This window comes from Pangasianodon hypophthalmus, chromosome 23 (genome assembly GCF_027358585.1).
Source record: "Pangasianodon hypophthalmus isolate fPanHyp1 chromosome 23, fPanHyp1.pri, whole genome shotgun sequence".
NCBI classification, from domain to species: Eukaryota; Metazoa; Chordata; class Actinopteri; order Siluriformes; family Pangasiidae; genus Pangasianodon; species Pangasianodon hypophthalmus.
The window spans coordinates 19,113,486-19,133,561 of record NC_069732.1 but is presented as its reverse complement, the minus strand read 5'-3'; the positions used below and the strand labels follow the sequence as shown (position 1 = coordinate 19,133,561).

Genomic DNA, 20,076 nt, shown 5'->3' with positions numbered 1-20,076 from the left:
ATATGGTGTAACCCTGGTATGCATCCCAGGCCAATAAACACATCATCAAACTCTTTCAGGATCTCTGAATTTTTCTTCACAGTCTACTTTGTAGATTCTCTGGACAAGTACTAATTCTGTGCAGGCTGATCTTCCCAGAATGGCAGGTGAAGCACTCTGTTTTATGCTGGCACACGAGCTTTGCTTTACCCTTTGGCTCCATCTTGTGGCCAGAATACGCAATTAACATGCAGTTTGTTTTGTCCATAGACAGGTTTTCCCTGCAACACCTCTGAAGTCTATTTAAGAAAATGCGTTGCACTCCGTTCCTGTATCCGGTTTAAAAGTAAGTGTTTCATTATTTACTTTCAGTGTTTCTGTCCATTTGTCTTTTTCCACTCCTGTGGCAGCAGCTATTGTGTCCACTGTGTGCATTTTTCTCCCCACTTTGCTTTTCTTCAGTGGTGCCTATGAACATTTCTATGTTATCCTCTTGTCCAATTTCATGAACTTTTCTCTTGGTTAACTTTGTCGTGTCTTTCTGCTCCTGCTGCTAACGTCTTGGTGCAGACACCACAGCACACCTTCAGAGATCTTGTGGGGTCCATGCCTTGACAAGTCAGAGATGTTTTGACATCACAATATTAGTCTATCCCTCTGGTTCTTGTGATGTCATTTTACTATTATTAGAATTTACAGTGATCAAAATTTCTGCTGCTGTAAAGAGAAACCTAGTTTAAGTATAGTACCTACGATTAAGTGTAGTATCTGCTCTTATGTGTGTAATATATTATACTTTCTTCATATGATTAATGAAGTGCTTCTTTTTTTCATTCACTTGACCAAACATTATGTAGGTTTAGGTATTTACTATTTTTAATTTTTAGTTAGATGTAGGATTTGCTTAGGGTTAGATATGGTAATGGTTTTATTAAACCTGTTATGTCCCCTACTTTTTCACTTTTCACAATTTACAGCAGAAACCAGCTTTCTGTTCTTGGCTGACAGAAGTGGAACCTGTTATGGTCTTCTGCTGTTATAGCCCATCCACCTCAAGGTTCGACATGTGCGTTCTGAGATGCTTTTCTGCTCACCACAATTGTACAGTTTGGTTATCTGAGTTACTGTAGCCTTTTATGTCAGCTCAAACTAGTCTGGCTATTCTCCCTTGACCTCTCTCATCCACAATGTGTTTCTGTCCGCAGAACTGCCGCTCACTTGTTTTTTCCTTTATTGCACCATTCTGAGTAAACTCTAGAGAATGTTGTGTGTGTGTGAAAATCACAGGAGATCAGCAGTTATAGAAATACTCAAACCAACCCGTCAGGCACCAACAATCATGCTGTGCTCAAAATCACTGAGATTACATTTTTTTTCTCCATACTGATAGTTGATGTGAATATTACCTGAAGCTGGTGGCTTGTATATGCATGATATTACGCATTGTACTGCTGCCACACGATTGGCTGATTAGATAATTGCATGAATGTGTAAGTGTACAGGTGTTCTTAATAAAGTGAGTGTATTTAGGTAATTTTCTAACTATTTAGGGTATGCTAACTTCAGGTTGCTGGCAATCATTAGCTAGCTAACGGGCAAAGTTAACTGCTTGAACTTAAAATCTTTATAAGCATTTACATCATTACAGCTCATATCTTCCATTTTGTCTCCACTTAACTTTACTCCATTCCTTTATTTTATTTTATTTTATTTCCATTAATTTATTTGACTTGAGTTACTTGGGTTAAAGTGGTGAACTATATGAACGCATCACTGTGTAGAACATGTCTTTAAGGCTCATCAAACAGGTACCATAAAAACTATTTGTAGCATAATGGTACAGTGATTAGTCTAATCAAGTATAGTCCCAAACGAATTGCTCGGGTCCTCTCTAACAGATTACAGCAGTTAAAGCTGTGCCAGCTGATGCCTGAGTACAATATAAGTGAACCGCGTTAGTAGGTCAAACTACTGAGGGAGTGTCCGGATGTGACCTCAGAATTGTCCACACCAAATGTAATTTCCGTGGGGTTTTAAATGCTGCTGTGAAGCTGCATCGAATTTCCTATGTTTAAAATTTTCGTACAGATCTCTACAAGCTCTATGCTTCTGATTACCTTTTGGAAAATTCTATTCCGGTCAAACCACGAGCGCCCTACAAAAGAAATTCATATGATTGGCTGTAAAAAAAAAAATAATGACAGATGAGGCAAATCGTCCAATCGGAGCCTGTTGCTATAGAATTTGGAGGCGAGCTCATGGTCATTATACAAATAAACACTGTCTCCTCGTTGCGCTTTTTGTCGTCTCCGGTTTAAGATTGTAGGGGAAAGTTGAGACACGGTATTATGAGTATGTCGTGTAAAAGTGCTTCGCTTCGCTCTGTGTGTCTTGCGCTCAAGTGCCTCGCTGGTGAGATGAGTCCTATCAGGAAGTTAGCAGAAGCCGGGGGTAGTGTGTGTTAGCTAGTTAGGAAACATTTTCGCCGGTCTGGGCTGTTCCCTTTGTCTGAGAAGAGAGGCAACGCGTGTTCTTTTGTTTGGGCAGCCTTTCTTCAACTCTTTGTTTGAAGAGTAGTTTTAGGTGGAGGCTTTGGGAAGACGAATCGATTAGAAACATGCAGCACATAAAGAAATGTTTTATGGACGGTCTGATTCAGCTTGCGATCCTTCTTAGTTTCATAGGCGTTCGGGTGAACATTGATTCCTATTTGAACAACCCATTCAACTCGCCATTAATAGAGATCGACGGAGGGCCGAGTTCGGCTTTCGTACAAACCCCGTTTCACCATTACCGGGACATCGCGGCCGGACATCACGTGCACCCCAAATGCCCCGAATTGGAAGATTACTTTACGAGTCGGAGGCTGCTCGATGAAGTGCGCACTCTCGGCTCACCGGTTCGTTTCCACACTCGACTCAGTGCATGGCTCGTGCACCCGGTGCCTAACGGCGCGGAACCGGAGGAAGCTCAGGACAATAACGCGTATGCGGGCGATGAAGACTCGAGTGATGAAACCCGTGGGAATGAATCCGACAACCATCCCGTGAGTTGTTCGCCTCTTCGGTCAGCCGGTGAACTTTCCAAAGAGCGAGTTAGACAAACGTCTGGATAACTAACCTAGCTGAACAAACTTTAGATTAAATGTAAGGCAAGTTAGCAGCACAGTTAGCTACTTTGTTTACCAGGTGTTAAGCTAATGAACTTGTCATGGTGACGGAACACCGCATCTCTGGAACGTGTAGAAACAGTAGGTAAATTGCATGGTTTGGTTAGATCGAGGCCGGACTGATCTGTCACTGAACTTTAGTAGTTTATTGTTGATTAATGAAGGCAGAAATGTCCTCATAGGAATTAATGGGCATATCTCACTTTCACTTTAAGTGCCTCGAGGCCTGATCATATTTAAAGTTGTTTTGATCGCGAATGTACAACTGCAGATTGGTTAGATGGTGTAATTTCACAATATTTATAACAACTTGAATTTTTTTTATCTTTGTTTTGTTTTGTATAGTCAGCAAGTCTGAGGCCCACATGACCTCTGTTCCTGATCTGTCATTAAATCTGCTGTCTGTTCACCAGAGAATTACTGATAGAATATACTTTCATTATTGTAAAGACGACAAACATACAGGTCCAAGGCATATATGAAATGTGTTTTTCAGAAAAAGCTGAAACAACAATTTCAAGAGCCATAAAGTTGTTTGATGGCTTGTTGTGTTTTTTTTTTTTTTTTGTTATTATTATTGTCATGTATCAATGTAAAAAAAAAATGCTACTGATTTGCCACTGAAATTTTACTTCAAGCCAGTTTTCTCTCTTATTCATTTACACTTGGTGCAAACATGGGGAAAAGTGTTCCTCCTGCTCAGCCTCTCCACTATAGGAATGTTATTGCATTTCCTGTGTGGTGTTGCACATGCTCATTTTCTAACCAAAATGTATGGCACATATGTACTTAATGGCTTTTTTGTGCCCCACTTGAAGATTGCTATACTGATTTTCTTAATGCTGTTTAATTTTAATAGTTACATAAATTCTTTCTGTATTTCTGCCCACTTCCAGGAGGCAATTTTAACACAAGCAGAAGAGGAAATTGTGAAAGACGATGAGGAAGGAATCAATCTTGATTCACCAACCCAACTCGCTCAAAGCTCAGCACTGGAACAAGAGGCAGGCTAAACTTTATTATTATTATTATTAATAATAATAATTTGTTATGGTTGTTTTAAATGTTTACTGCCTGTGTGGTCAGCCTATGAACTATTGTAACAATGGTATGTATAATAGTATAATATTCTATTTGAAAGGTTCTGTTAAGTAGCAGTGTTCTACTTCCCCCTCATTCTGGTGTTGAAGTCCACTCTCAATGGGCAGACTTCCTGTCAGATTTCAATGTGAGTATCTTCAATGATGGAAATAATATTCTTCTGTCTCATTATAGTGTTGAAGTAAACAGTTGAGGTAGAAGGTAATAGTATGAAAAGCTACTTTTTATTTTAAGTGAACCAAAGTGAGCAGACACAAAAGAATAAAACAGTTCAGTAGCTCAGTTCTGCACCTGGGATATTGTACCATTAATCATTTAGTTGTTCAGCCTAGTTTCACTCAGTTAAACCTCCTAGAAATATGCTGTATATCCAAATTCTGCATAACTGTATTTATAGCCTATGTTCACATCGAGACACAATAGGACAGAAATAGTACTGTTTTATGTACAAGTAGGCCACTGTTATCAGTTATTATTCCCTCAACCATCAAAGTCTCCAATACAGACAATTTGTGCAATATATTTACTTAACTGTAGTGACCAAGCATGGTAAATGTCTGCATTTCTGGAAGCATTCATTAGTAGGGGCCAAGCACCAAAAGGTCGGAAAACCAATGCTTGGGCCTACTGCGCCCGTGCAGCATACAAAGCCTTTACTGGCAGAATGTTAGAAGGCAAAGCTCATTAACCTCTGAAACCTGATATTTTAACAGATGGCACCCCCTCGTATGGTCTGTAGAAAAAAATTGTGCATTTTCATCATTGCTATAACTTTCTGTGAATTTTTATTTATTATTTTAGTGCATTTTTGCTATTGTAAAGTCTGGTGAAACCTTTGGAGGTGTATATGTACACACACTCAACACTGCTTGAACTGCACATGCAAAAGAAAAGTCAACAGAAGTTCAATCACACCAAAAGTGTACAGTTAAGGTGACAAGAAAACACTTACAGTCAGGTCCATAAATATTGGGACAGTGACACAGTTTTGGTAATTTTGCCTCTGTACACCACCACAGTGGATTTGAAATGAAGCAGTCAAGATGTGACTGAAGCGTAGACTTTCAGCTTTAATTCAAGGGGTTTAACAAAAATATTGCATTAACCGTTTAGGAATTACAGCCATTTTTTACAGAGTTCCTCCATTTTCACAGGCTCAAAAGTAATGGGACAAACTAATATAATCATAAATATTAGGATTATTTTTATTACTTGGAGGTAAATCCTTTGCAGTCAATAACTACCTGAAGTCTGGACCCCATGGACATCACCAAATGCTGAGTTTCCTCCCTTGAGATGATTTGCCAGGTCTTTACTGCATCCATCTTCAGTTGCTGCTTGTTTGTGGGTCATTCTGCCTTCAGATTTGTCTTCAGTAAGTGAAAAGCAGCTCAGTTGGGTTGAGGTCAGGTGACTGACTCGGCCATTTAAGAACATTTAATTTCCAAGCTCTTGGGCTGCTTTCACAGTATGTTTTGGGTTGTTATCCATCTGTACTGTGAAGCACTGTCCTATCAGTTTTGCAGCATTTGACTGAATATGAGCAGAAAGTATAGCTCTGTACACTTCAGAATTCATCCTGCTACTTCTATCAACAGTCACATTATCAATAAACCCCAATGACCCAGTTCCATTGGCAGCCAAACATGCCCATGCCACATGTTTGACGGATGATGTGGTATGCTTTGGATCATGAGCCCTTCCTTTCCTTCTCCATACTTTTCTCTTCCCATCATTCTGGTACAAGTTAATCTTGCATCAGAACTGGTCAGGCTTTTTTTTAGAGGTTTTTTAGCAAAGTCTAATCTGCCCTCTGTGTTCTTGAGTGTTACCAGCGGTTTGCATCTTGAGGTAAACCGTCTGTATCTACATTCATGAAGGTGGCTCTTGATTGTAGACTTTGACAATGATAGGCCTACCTCCTCCAGAGTGTTCCTGACTTGGCTAGATGTTGTGAAGGGGTTGTTCTTCAATAAGAAAAGAATTCTGCAATCATCCACTTTAGTTGTTTTCTGTGGTCTCCCAGGCCTTTTGGTGTTGCTGAGCTCGCCAGTGTATTCCTTCTTTTTAAGAATGTACCAAATTGTTGATTTGGCCCTCCTAAAGTTTCTGCTGTCTCTCTGATAGGTCTGTTTTGGTTTTTCAGCCTAATGATGGCCTCCTTCACTTGCATCAACACCTTTCTGGACGGCATATTGAGAGTTCCCATGAACAGCTACCAAATGCAAATTCAACACTTGGAATCAGCTCCAGACCTTTTATCTCCTTAATTTATCATGATATAAGGAGGAAACAGGCCACAGCTGGCCATGAAACTGCTTATCAGTCAATTGTCCCATTACTTTTGAGCCTGTGAAAATGGAGGAACTCTGTAAAAAAAAAAAAAAAAAAAAAAAAAAATGGCTGTAATTCCTAAACGGTTAATGCAATATTTTTGTTAAACCCCTTGAATTAAAGCTGAAAGTCTACGCTTCAGTCACATCTTGACTGCTTCATTTCAAATCCACTGTGGTGGTGTACAGAGGCAAAATTACCAAAACTGTGTCACTGTCCCAATATTTATGGACCTCACTGTATATTAATGCATAATCTGTGCTTACAATCACAACAGATATTTCAGTCAGTTACAAAAATCTCAATAAACAGCATGAACTCAATGAGCTCTCGCAATGTTTGTCATCAGCTGTTTTCCTTGGACGACCTGTTCCATGTCTGGTTATTAGTACATCACTGGCTTCCTTCTTTTCAGGACAGTCCAAATTGTTGTATTGGCTATGCCCAATGCTTGTGCAATGGCTCTGATCGATTTTCGCTCTTTTCTCAGGTTCAGAATAGCTTGCTTTTCTCCCATAGACAGCTTTCTTGTTCTTCATGTTGATTTATCCTTTTTAACAACAAATGCAGTCTTCACAGGCAAAACCCAAGGCTCAATGCAAGAGTAGACATTCAGAGCTGTTAATTATTTAAACCAGGGTTTTTCAAACTTTCTAATCCCAAAGATCCCCAAATATGTTGATTCTGTGCAGGGAACCCCCTTGCCTAAAATATAAAGGCAACTTTATATTTTACTGTATATACTGTATTTTTTATGTGTAAAGATTTTTACATATTGCAATTCATATTGCAATAAACATACATCTGAAATGCTGTTTCAGTAGCAATTTTCTTTTATTATTTGGCAACTCACTATAGCCAAAAAGAATTCTCACAATTAACAATTTTCTGTAGCTTCTGTACTTTTTTGTATTTCGGAAAAATTGGAAAAATATATACATTAACCGAACAGGGTACCTTTTTTCACAGTATTAAGGCACTGGTAGGTGAAAAGTTAAATCTGAAGGGCAGCATTTGCATTACAAACACATGACTCAAATCAAACAACACCACATTCACTGATTCAAGAAGTCCTAATGGGATGTATGAGCCTAGTGGCTTCTACACAGTTTGTCAAAGCGTGGGTTCATTTAAGTGAGAGCCAGGAGCATGTCACTTTTGACCTCCAGATGGGCCTGGGGCTTGGATTGAAGTACTTTCAGTGCTGAAAATCCAGCTTCACACAAGTAGGTGGAGGCAAAAGGTAAAAGACACTTTATTGCCTTCTCAGACAAAACAGGGTAGTCCTTTCTCACAGACATCCAAAACGGCAGGGGAACTTTTTCCATCTCTCCCTCATTTGTCAAGTAATCAGTTGCTCTTGGGCTACTAGATCCAGATGAGTGCCAACATCTGGTTTCTAACAGCGTCCAGGTGGGTGGTGTTCAAATCAGGGAAATATTGTTTAAAATAGCCCTGAAGATGTGACAGGTGAGACTGGATTATGGGCGAGACGTTGTCAGCAGTGGAGGAGATGCACTCTTGGTTACAGAGAGGAAAGTTTTCTGTAATTCCCTCTTTCAGTTTGTTTTACCACAGCGATAATTTTTGTGTGAATGCACACACCTTATCTTGTGCATTCATGTGAACATTGTGCCCTTGCATACTTTGATTGAGGGCACTAAGATGCTGGAACATATCTCCCATGTATAACTTAAGTATCCCAGTTGGCAAGCTCTTACTTTTCACCAGAAAGAAGCTCTCTGTTTGCGCAGCGTATACACGCGACTTAACACAGCCACGCTGGAAAGCCAGCATACTTCAATGAGCAGCAAGCCCTCATATAATCAGCACCCATTTCTTTGCAAAGTAAACTGAATAGTCTGTGTTTCAAGGGGTGTGACTTTACATAGTTCACAGTATTTATCTACATCCCTCAGCAGATGATGCATCAATGCATTTGGCCATAAGAGCCTCACAGTGAAGCATACAGTGTGTGGCAACAGCGTTAGGGGCTTTCTCTTTGATCAGAGTCACAACATTGCTGCGCTTACTGATCAAAGCGGCAGTGCTGTCGGTACACATTCCGAGACCAGTCTCTCGAATTGACTGCTATGAATTGATCCATCATATTAAATATGTCCTTCCCTGTGGTTCTGCCTTCAAGGGGTCTACCAAAAAAAAAAGTTCCTCTATAAATTTGTCCTGACCGAGGAAACGAATGTAGACCATAAGTTGTGCTTGATTTGCAACATCAGTACTTTTATCCAACTGCAGCGCACTGGTTTGCACTTGTGCTAAAATTAAAATTATCAGTATCATGTCACCTATGCGTCTGCTCACTGTATTGTCAGACAAAGGCACACTATAATTTTTGTGCCGCTTTCTCTCCAAATAACTCCCTGACAATGTCTTAGGTAGCTGGTAATGATAATACTTCGCCAATCGTGTGCAGCTTCTTAGCATGTGTAATGTGGAGAGATGCCAAATACGATGCCTTTAAATTCCTTTTAAGGGCCTTTAAACTCCTCTAGTCAGTGGACTTCCTGCCTCATTCTGCTGTAGATGGCATTTGAGCTTGGATGGTTTCATGCACTCATTGGAGAGAATTTCTTGACAGAGAACACACTGGGGTCTTTTGACTCCCTGCTTTAACATACAGGTAAAACCAAACGTAATGTAAGATTTGTCATTTTCTAGTTTTTTTGTTTAGTGTTCGCCAAGTCAGAATGATACAAACTGCTTGCAGGAGTGGGATTCTTCAAAAATCTTTCCATTATTTGTAGAGCATGTACATAGCCGCTGATTGGTCTGTTCACCTTAGTGTAAGTGCAAAACGTAAAGAGCACAAAATATTTTGGGATAAACACGTTACAAGGAACCACTCTTATAATATCATGAAACTATATGTAAATTTGGTTATTAACATCTTTAGTTTAAAATATAAATTGTATAAAAAATTCTTACTGTAAATTATTTTTTTTTTTTTTTGTCAGGTTTTCTATGACCCCCTAGCTCCCTCTTGTGCCCTCCTCCTCCGGGGGTCCGCGGACCCCAGTTTGAAAACCCGTTCTAAATCGTTTAACACATCTAAATGTAAATATCATGAAATTAAATAATAATATGAATAAAAATCCAACTATAAATAGAGTTCACATAACTACATGTGGGCGAATATGGAAAACAGTTCAACATTGTACCTAATTTCAACCCTAAACAGCTTTTATAATTCTGTCTGTAATAGGCTGCACTCACCAGCCACCAGTGACATCTGTACACCTGCTGAATAATGCGATTATCCAATCAGCCAATCATGTGACAGCAGTGGAATGCATGAATTCATACAGATACAGGTCAATACGTTAATGTTGACATTAAATATCAGAAAGGGGGTGGGGGATGTGATCTCAGTGACTCTGCATGATTTTTACTGGTTTGAGTATTTCAGAAACTGCTGATCTCCTGGGATTTAATAGTCTAGAGTTTACACAGAATGGTGAGGGGAGGAAAAAAAAAAAAAAAAAACACAAAACATCCAGTGAGTGGCACTTCTGTGGGCAGAAACTACTTGATGAGAGAGATCAGAGGAGGATGTCTACAGTAACTCAGATAACCACTCATTACAGTTGTGGTGAGCAAAAAAAGCATTTCCAAACACACAACACAGCCAGCCTTGAGGTGGATGGGCTACAACAGCGGAAGACCACATTAGGTTCCACTCCTGTCAATCAATAACAGGAATAATTTGGGCTAGAGTAGGCATAGACTCACTTCCAAGTAGGGGTTGGCGATATGAAGATTTTTAGATAGTGTAGATAGTATCATGATTTTAGACAGCATCGCATTTATACTGTATGTGTGGTTGCGTTGCTGCAAACGCAATTTTAGATTAGCAGCTATGTAATGTAATTTGCACAGGGAAAATTGTCACTATATTGAAATAAAAAACCTAAAGTATAGACTTATGAAATCGAACTGTTTTTCATGCTTTGGATTAAAAAAAAATTGCTGAATTTTCGATGCATCATGTAACCCTGCTACACTGTGTTAGGCTCACGCTAGTTGTTGCTGTGCTGCAGTCGATTCTTTCCTTGCCTAGTCGTTGTTTGTCTAGCCTTGTTTAGTTTGAGTTTATTTTTGTTTTGTTTAATAAAAATCCCTCTGCACTAGGGATGCATTGATACCGATAGTGGTATTGGCATCGACCTGATACAGTGCTCATGAACTGGTACTCACAAAAATGCTTCGATACCAAAGACCGATACCACACAATGTAGTGTATGTACACAGATGTTGTTGCACAAAGAAACAGCAGCAGCAGAGTACAAAATGTCAGTGGTTTGGAGGTTCTTCAAGATTAACGACACAAATCAAAGTGTAGCAGACTGCAAACTGTGTTCTGCCAAAATATCGAGAGGAGGTACAAAAACAAGTTCAAACAATACAAGTAACATCTGAAGACTAAACATAAAAGTGAGCACAACGAATTTCACTAGCTGCAGCACGCAACAACCAACTTTGATACAAACATTAGCAAGGTGAGAAGAAATGTCAGGAGATAACCCCAGGGCAGTGAAAATAACAGAGGCACTTACCCAGTATATTGTACTTGATGATCAACCACTGTCAGTCATTGATAACGTGGGATTTCAAAGACTTCTTTACGTTTTAGAAAGTACGACATTACCAGTCGTTATCATGTCACAGAGACTGTGTTACCAAAGATGCTCAACTTTATGAAAAAGCATATCGTAACATGGCGTAACAGAAGTCAGCTTTACTACTGATATTTGAACTAGTTGTGTGTGTCTAGTGTCTCTCATCAGCTTAACTGCACAATGGATAGACAGAGATTTCACTCTCAAACGGTTTGTGCTGCAAGCAAAGCAGTTTCTCGGCTGCAGGCAATAGCGACTATATTTGAGGAAATGCTTGAAACTTGGGCCATTCCAAAAAGTTTTGTCCATGTTGTGCTCTGTGATAATGTGAAAAATATGATAAAGAGGACTGATGAGGCTGGACTGCCAAGCCTTTCGAGTGTTGCTCACACACTCCAGGTGGTTTTGACAGAGGGTTGCTGATGCTGTGGTGTTCGCCCGCATAATAGTTGGCCACTTTTAAACATTCTGCGTTAGCATACTCCTGCTTAGAGAACATTCAGCTACAGTTAAACCAACCTAGTAAAAGACTGCAACAAGACATGCAAACCCATTGGAATAGCATTCTACATGCTGTGATCTCTAATTGAGAAGAAACGTGTCCTTGGACTATTTGCATCTGAATATGATCTCCCTGACAGCATCAGTGTTAACCAATGGGATCTACTGGTGAAAATGCTATCCGTGTTTGCTTCATTTGAAGAACTGGTTCGACGGGAGTTCTTCAGATGCGTTGGCCTAAGATGTAATTCCTGCTGTTGCAGTTTTACAGAGATTACTGTTGAAAGAAAAAGACGAGGTCCATGGGATAAAAACAATGAAGTCCACTTTGCTAGCTGCTGTGCAGATGCGCTTTTCCAACATAGAGCAAAAGCTGCTCTACTGCATCACAACTACACTAGATCCAAGATAACTAAATATAAATAGTCTAAAATCTAAAAACTAAATAATGTGTGTTATAATTAGGTTTCCTCTTAACTTTTAGATAATTGTTATTTACTAAAAAATAATTTGACATAAAGCCTAGTGTGCATATCCTCAGCAGATGTGTTTCTTGTTGTAGATATTAGGAAAGTTTCTTTACAAACACCAGCAGTGTCAAGGAGGCCAAGGTTGCAAAGGGGTAATTGTGATGCTGGAGCTACAGAAAGAATGTCTGCTGGAGAGGCAGCCAGACTCAAGGAGCAGGAGGGACTTCCTACTAAAATGCTAAGGGCAAGGACCAGCCCAGCAGCAGTCTGGATAGAATGTTTGATGAAATTGCAGATGAACATGTATCTGTTTCGCTGAGCAGTGTTCCAGCAGCTGATGCCATACAGTTGGAAACATACATTGGAGAGACCACACTGCCTCGTTCAGACAAACTGTTCCAGTACTGCTCAGTTAACAAAATACGATCTCCAATTCTAGCCCAAATGTCACAAAAATATCTTTCGGCTCCATGCAGTAGTGTGGAAAGCAAAAGATTGTTCAGCTCTGTGTCACACAATCTTAGTGAAACAAGTAAAAGGCTTACAGCCAAGCATGCAGAGATGCTGCTCTTTACCAAAAAGAACCTGCCACTTACTTTTTAAAAAAAAAAAATATTCCTAGTGCACAGACATCTAAGTTTCACTCTAGGGACCACTATTTTCAAATAATTAATCTGTGGAATGTCCTTGTTGGCTGAATTGCAATGAACACTCTTCCCTGCAGTTGCAGTATTGCTGTTGCCACACTCTTGCCATTGGTTACAGGTTTTGGTTGTTGTTATAGCTGGGTTTTTTTGTTTTTTTTTTGAGATTTTATTTATTTTTTTCTGAGAAATTGTTTCTTTTGGTTTACATCGTTACAGCTAAAAATTAGTTAAAATAGAGTCTTCAGTGCTCAGCTGCACTGTTCACAAATTGTCCTACAATTGATGTTGACAGTGAAATTGTTGTATAAACAGTTGAATAAACAAGCTGTCTTCAAATCAGCTGTCTCATTGTACTGGTGAGTAACTAAAACTACTGGTATCAGTGAGTACTACAGTGAAAGTATCAGTATTCGTACTCTGTCTTAAAAATCTGGTATCGATGCATCCCTGCTGTGCACTGAGCCCTCCAATGAGCAGGTTTAGAGAGAGAATGTATATTCACCTATATGATCCCAATAATTTCAATAAAAAGAAAGGATTGCAAAAAGCGAACTTACTGGGCCATCCTTGTTAAATTAATAAATTAAACACACACACACACACACACACACAGCCTTGGAAAATAAGCTTCATTGAACTTTATTTTTATTTTTCCCCTCTTGATTGACTTCTTTCTTTGATGATCGCCTGTTTCCTTTTATGGGCTTAATGCTGCAACACTTGCATAAATTATGGCATGTTTCATGTAAATGATCTGGAATGGTGTTGCAGCACCTTCAATAACTCAGAGGGTAAAAAATTTTTGTAGTTATAGATTTCTGCTTGTACCTACAGCCTGGTGGATGGCAAGGACCAAACTCTTGGTCACTGCATCACAGAAACACTAAGTTCCAACTGTGGCTCTTTCTTCCTGTGAAACAATCATGTTTCATCTTTAACAGTCATCTTCAGGTGCAAAATACGTGAACATGGGCTATGTTTACATTCAAAGATTTTCACTATCTGTATGGATTCATTCCCATTGCGGATTTCTAATAAACTGTTTACATCTATCCTAAACTGGCCAGTCTGTAGAAAATCACATTTGAAGGTGCATATCTACCTTCCAGAGGCAGTGTACAGGCACTGAATTACTAGTAAAGCAGCAAGGACTGTTTTCCTGCTCTTGCCGAATGCTAGCTTACTTCCCTGAGCCTATTCAATAAACAGCATTTTTCAGATATGCAGAATGGATATAGGGAGTGTACCTTTACGGGAGCTTTTTATAATGTACCTTTTAAGAGAGCACTTAGGTTTGCAGTAGCATGTGAGTCATTTAGCTTTTACTGTAATTGCAATTTATTATGCTGGCTATTGTTACCTGTTATTGATACCTCCCCCTCCACCTTCCACAGGATTTTGAGACTTTGATTGCACAGCATGTGCCTGACATGGACCCTATCAGCTACAATGCCAGCCTTCAAGATGCCATGGCTAGCAGTGGTGGGGATTACAGACCAGACCCACCTAGAGGTGGAACACACGCCATACCACACCAAACACCTTCTCTCTTCAACCTAGAGTCTATTAACGCATCCAACAGACACACACCTAGAACAACTTTTGGTGCTCTGGCTTTCCCTCCTTTCTCCTCATTAGGGAACAGCTCTCTTGGAACCTCCCAATCCAGGGTGGGTGGTTATTTGGATGAGGCTGTGTTTGAGCAGATAAATTCGTTTGGTCTGGAGGGCCTGGTTAGTGTGGATGGAATGGATGGCAGCTTGGATGCTCCCTGGATAGAGGACTTGGACTCTGACTCTGGCCTGTCACTGGAGACCAATTCCAGAAGCCCTGCCTCAGCCTCTACATCATCTTCAGATTCATTTTGCGAAGGAGGAGCAATGGGCTGCAGCAGTGAAGTAGAGTCCTTTTCAAGTAATACTGGAGCATGTGCATCATGGTACGATTGGCCACAAGTAAGCCTTACCAAGAACATCTGGCATGACCACAACTATTCGGCGTGGTCACCAGAAGACCATGACCCACAAAGCTGGACCCAATCTCCTAAAGCTATAAAACAGGAAGTAAAGAGTGAGGATGAAACTGGACTGGAAGAGCCAAGCCGGGATGAACAGCGTCTGCAGGCTCTGGGTCTTCCATTTTCCGCCCCTGAAATTGTTAACATGCCAGTAGAAGACTTCCTGGAGCTGCTGGAAGGGCGGAGCCTATCCACATCAGAGGTAATGCTCTTACGGGACGTGCGCAGACGTGGAAAAAACAAATTAGCTGCACAAAACTGCAGAAGAAGGAAGCTGCATGCCATCTTGGGCCTGCAGGCTGAGGTGGAGGGACTTGTTGCTCAGCGTGATGCCCTTCTGCGTGAGAGAACATGCACCACCAAGGCTCTGTCAGCTACAGCGGAGTGTTTCAAGACACTCTCTCATGTTGTGCTGAGGCAGCTGAGGGATGAACATGGACAGTCTCTCAGCCCAGAGCAATACACACTCTACTGTGGCACAAATGGACGTGTAGTGGTCCGACCTCGAACAAACGCTGTGAGAATGACCACAACAAGGGCCAAAACAACCAAGAAGAAGAAGGATAAAAAACCTTGAGACCATTTTGATTTCCATTTTGTGTGTGTGTGTGTGTGTGTGTGTGTGTGTGTGTGTGTGTCGTAAAGGGCTACTTGTTATAGAACTACTGAACTTTCCCCTTTTAAATATTTAAACAAGAAGTGATGTTAAAATTACAATATAATGGACTAAAGATTCTTTACTAAAAGGTGTGTAGCAAAAGCACTGAACATGTACAGAAGTATTTTAAAAGAAAAGGACACACAGCAGGGTTCCCCAGTCCCAGGCCTGGAAAGTCTAGCACTGTTGGTAATCATTAAAACATAAATGACACTCACTATCATAAATAGACAGGACACTACTGGACATATGAGGGTGTTAAAGCAGGTCATTCTATGTCAAAGGGTGTTTAATTATTATGGTGATCAGGCTCCACAGCTTGTTATGCAATTGTTTCAGTTTTTAACTACATGACTGTTCCATTATGGCCTTAATTAGTCCAACTGTATGGTCTCAATACATTCGTATTGATCTCATTTGACTTGTACAAGGTTGTGGGTTTATGTTAATAGTTTTGTTCATTTTACATATATGGACAAGTATATAAATATTATGTGAGGTTTTGAAATGAAGATTTATACTAATTGAGAGCTATAAAGTTTACATTTAAAATATTTCATATTCAAAATTTCAATTCCAGAATTATTCGCATGCTTCATAAAATGAGCAAAATAATTGAATTATTTTGTGTAATGGTTATTTTATACAGTGTCCACTATTTCATGGTTTTCTCATTAGAACTACCTTTATAAATAATATACATTTTTGAGATATGGGGTCCCTGGAGGACTAGTGGTTAGGCCACAGCTCTCTAACCACTGCGGCCCGGGCTCGACTCCCGGCCGGGGAACCAACTACAGCCCCTGCAGTTGCACAAGACAAATGCACTCCTAATGCTGGTCCGAAGCCCGGATAAAATTGGGGGGAGTGTTGCATCAGGAAAGGTGTCTGGCATGAAACTGTGCCAAATCAAATATGCGATATGATCCACTGTGGCAACCCCTAATGGGAGCAGCCGAAATTAGAACATACGTTTTTGAGATATAAATACTAAAATGGACACCCCTAAGGCATGTTTTTAAATAAATCAAACAAATAGTCATTCTTGAAATATATATATTTGTTGCATCAGGAAAGGTGTCTGGCATGAAACTGTGCCAAATCAAATATGCGATATGATCCACTGTGGCAACCCCTAATGGGAGCAGCCGAAATTAGAACATACGTTTTTGAGATATAATACTAAAATGGACACCCCTAAGGCATGTTTTTAAATAAATCAAACAAATAGTCATTCTTGAAATATATATAATATGTATACATATGTATACATATATATACACACAGTTGGACAGTGATACAGTTTTCATAATTTTGCCTCTGTACACCACCACAATGGACTTGAAATGAAGCAATCAAGATGTGATCGAGGTGTAGACTTTCAGCTTTAATTCAGGGGGTTTAACAAAAATATTGCATTAACCGTTTAGGAATTGCATCCTTTTTTTTTTTTTTCTTTTTTTTTTTGTTAGTGTCCCTCCATTTTCACAGGCTCAAAAGTAATTGGACAATTGTTTCAGGGCCAGGTATGTCTTTTTCCTCATTATTTCATGACAACTTAATGAGAGAAAAGATCTGGAGTTCATTCCAAGCGTTGAATTTGTATTTGGTAGCTGTTCATGGGAACTCTCAATATGCGGCCAAAGAGGTGTCGATGCAAGTGAAGGAGGCCATCGTTAGGCTGAAAAACAAAACACACCTATCAGAGAGATAGCAAAAACTTTAGGAGTGGCCAAATCAACAATTAGGTACATTCTTGCACTGACGAGCTCAGCAACACCAAAAGGCCTGGAAGACTATGGAAAACAACTAAAGTGGATGATCGCAGAATTCTTTCCTTGCTGAAGAAAAACCCCTTCCCAGTATCTAGCCAAGTCTAAAATCAAGAGACACCTTCATGAATGTAAACACAGGTTTATCTCAAGATGCAATCCCCTGCTAATACTCAAGAACAGAAAGGCCAGATTAGACTTTGCTAAAAGAGCATCTTAAAAAAAAAAAAAAAAAAAAGCCTGAGCAGTTCTGATGCAAGATTAACTTGTTCAAGAATGATGGGAAGAGAAGAGTATGGAGAAGGAAAGGGAGGGCTCATATTCCAAAGCATTTTTTTCCAAAGCAGCTTTACAGAAATAAATGGATTCACCAAAAAAAAAAAAAAGATATATTGTAAATATGTGAATTTATCCCTGTGAATGAATCCCTAATGAGCAAGCCAGAGGCGACAGTGGCAAGGAAAAACTCCCTGAGATGATATGAGGAAGAAAACTTGAGATGAACCAGGCTCAAAAGGGAACCCATCCTCATCTGGGCGCAACAGATAGTGCAATTATAAATAAATCCCTTCTATTATTGTGTACTATATGGACAAATAGTGCAAAATGTGCAACCAATAAATTCATCACAGTTTTTGCAAGAAGACCGGTTAGTTAAAATCTATCCACTGTCCACTGATGGAGTCCTGAATACGAAGGTGCTCGTGGCAACTGCAGCCCCAAAGCCACTACAGCAATCACAGTCCCAAGCCATTACAGTACAGCTCCCCTTATGTAATCCCCAAGCCATCTCCACAGCCCCCAGGTGGCACCATCCCCAGCAATCCCAACAGTTCTTCAGGCCATCCATATGGGGCCCCAGCAGCAGCGAGCGATCTCAACCGATGAGAACTCCAACCAGAAGTAGGGCATCAGGATGGGTCAAGCAGCGAGGAGGAGCAGAAGGTGCATCAGGATGGGTCATGCAGCGAGGAGGAGCAGAAGGGGTCAGGATCACTGGCATCTCAGAAGTAGCATGTGTAGCTCGACAGAGAGTGAGGGAGAGAGAGAGAGGGAGAGATTGTTAGGTAAGCTTTTGTCCTCTAATGAATAAGGACAATGTACTTTGCATGCAGAGTGCAAGCAGGGACTCCGGCAAGACTAGCTATGACAGCATAACTAAAAGGGAGAGCCAGAAGCTAACACAGACACGAGGGCACCCTGGGACATAAGGCAGCAGCCACTCCACTGTCGACAAACCTGAGTGAACGCGTGAGAGTGGGGGGGCGACAGCATCCAAACGTCCCAGTTCACCACAACACACTATGCCTGTGAACCCTCCAGACCTGCCCCTGTACCTAAGAAAAACTATTCACTTAAAGGTTTGACTAAACAAATATGTTTTCAGCCGAGACTTAAACACTGAGACTGTGTCTGAGCCCCGAACACTAAGTGGAAGGCTGTTCCATAACTGTGGGGCTTTGTAAGAGAACGCTCTACCCCAGCTGTGGCACGCACTATTCAAGGTACGAACAAATAGCCTGCACCTTTTGATCTGAGTAGGCGTGGCAGATCATAAAAGACCAAAAGTTCACTCAGGTACTGTGGCGCAAGACCATTTAGTGCTTTATAGGTCAATAGTAGTATTTTATGATCAATACGAAATTTGATTGGGAGCCAATGCAGTGTGGATAAGGTAGGGGTGATGTGGTCATATCTTCTGATTCTAGTAAGGATTCTTGCTGCTGCATTCTGGACTAACTGGAGCTTGTTTATGCTCCTACTGGAACATCCAGACAGTAAGGCATTACAATAATCCAACCTAGAGGTAACAAAAGCATGAACTAATTTTTCTGCATCGTGTAGTGACAATATATTTCTTATTTTATCAATATTTCTGAGACGAAAGAAAGCAATCCTAGTGATATTATCTACATGAGCTTCAAATGAAACACTAGAGTCGATAATCACACCAAGGTCTTTTACTGCTGCACATGATGAAACAGAAAGACCATCCAGAGTTATTCTGTAATCAGAAAGCTTACTTCTAACTGTATGTGGTCCTAGTACAAGTACTTCTGTCTTGTCAGAATTAAGAGAAAGTTAATAAGCATCCAGTTTCTAATGTCTTTTACACATTCCACAACTTTATTAAGCTGGTGTCTGTCATCTGGCTTTGCTGAAACATACAACTGTGTGTCATCAGCGTAACAGTGGAAGCTAATACCATGTTCACGGATAATTTTGCCCAGATGTAGCATATATAAAGAAAAGAGCATTGGGCCTAAAACCAGAACCTTGTGAAACACCAAACTTGACCTTAGTATGAGAAGAAAATTCACCATTTACGTTTACAAACTGATAACGATCAGTCAAATAAGACCTGAGCCAGGAAAGGGCCGTTCCCTTAATGCATACTACATTTTCCAGTCTATCAAGGAGAATAGCATGATCAATGGTATCAAAAGCTGCACTAAGGTCAAGCAGCACAAGCAAGGAGACACAACCCTGATCAGAGGCCAGTAGTAAGTCATTTACAGCTTTTACCAGCGCTGTCTCTGTGCTATGATGAGGCCTAAATCCTGACTGATACATTTCATGAGTGCTTATTCATGTTCTTCATGAGCACAGCTGCTATGCTACAACCTTTTCTAGGACCTTGGAGATAAAGGGGAGGTTTGATATTGGTCTATAGTTAGACAGCTGACAGGGGTCAAGGTCAGGTTTTTTAATCAAGGGCTTGATAACTGCTAATTTAAAAGATTTAGGTACATAGCCAATGCTAAGGGAAGAACTGATTATCTTTAAAAGA

The 20,076-nt window shown here is 40.2% G+C and overlaps 1 protein-coding gene and 1 pseudogene across 3 annotated transcripts; one reads left to right on the top strand and one right to left on the bottom strand.

Moving 5' to 3' along the window:
• Positions 1–1,507: 1,507 nt before the first annotated feature.
• On the top strand, positions 1,508–16,157 carry nfe2l3 (nfe2 like bZIP transcription factor 3). Of its 3 annotated transcripts, XM_053228489.1 has the most exons (5): positions 1,937–3,025; positions 4,045–4,152; positions 4,290–4,376; positions 14,233–14,350; positions 14,477–16,157. In XM_053228489.1, the coding sequence occupies exons 1-5, from the start codon at positions 2,597–2,599 to the stop codon at positions 15,430–15,432; spliced, it is 1,698 nt and encodes a 565-aa protein (XP_053084464.1). In that variant the 5' UTR covers positions 1,937–2,596; the 3' UTR covers positions 15,433–16,157. The 3 variants fall into 3 exon arrangements, with proteins under 3 accessions (XP_053084465.1, XP_053084464.1, XP_026785365.1); XM_053228490.1 differs by lacking the exon at positions 1,937–3,025 and adding an exon at positions 1,508–1,787 and having other exon boundaries at positions 14,233–16,157; XM_026929564.3 differs by having other exon boundaries at positions 1,939–3,025; positions 14,233–16,157.
• A 2,503-nt stretch (positions 16,158–18,660) lies between these two features.
• LOC128317256 (uncharacterized) lies at positions 18,661–19,841 on the bottom strand (annotated as a pseudogene).
• Between the last annotated feature and the right edge of the window lie 235 nt (positions 19,842–20,076).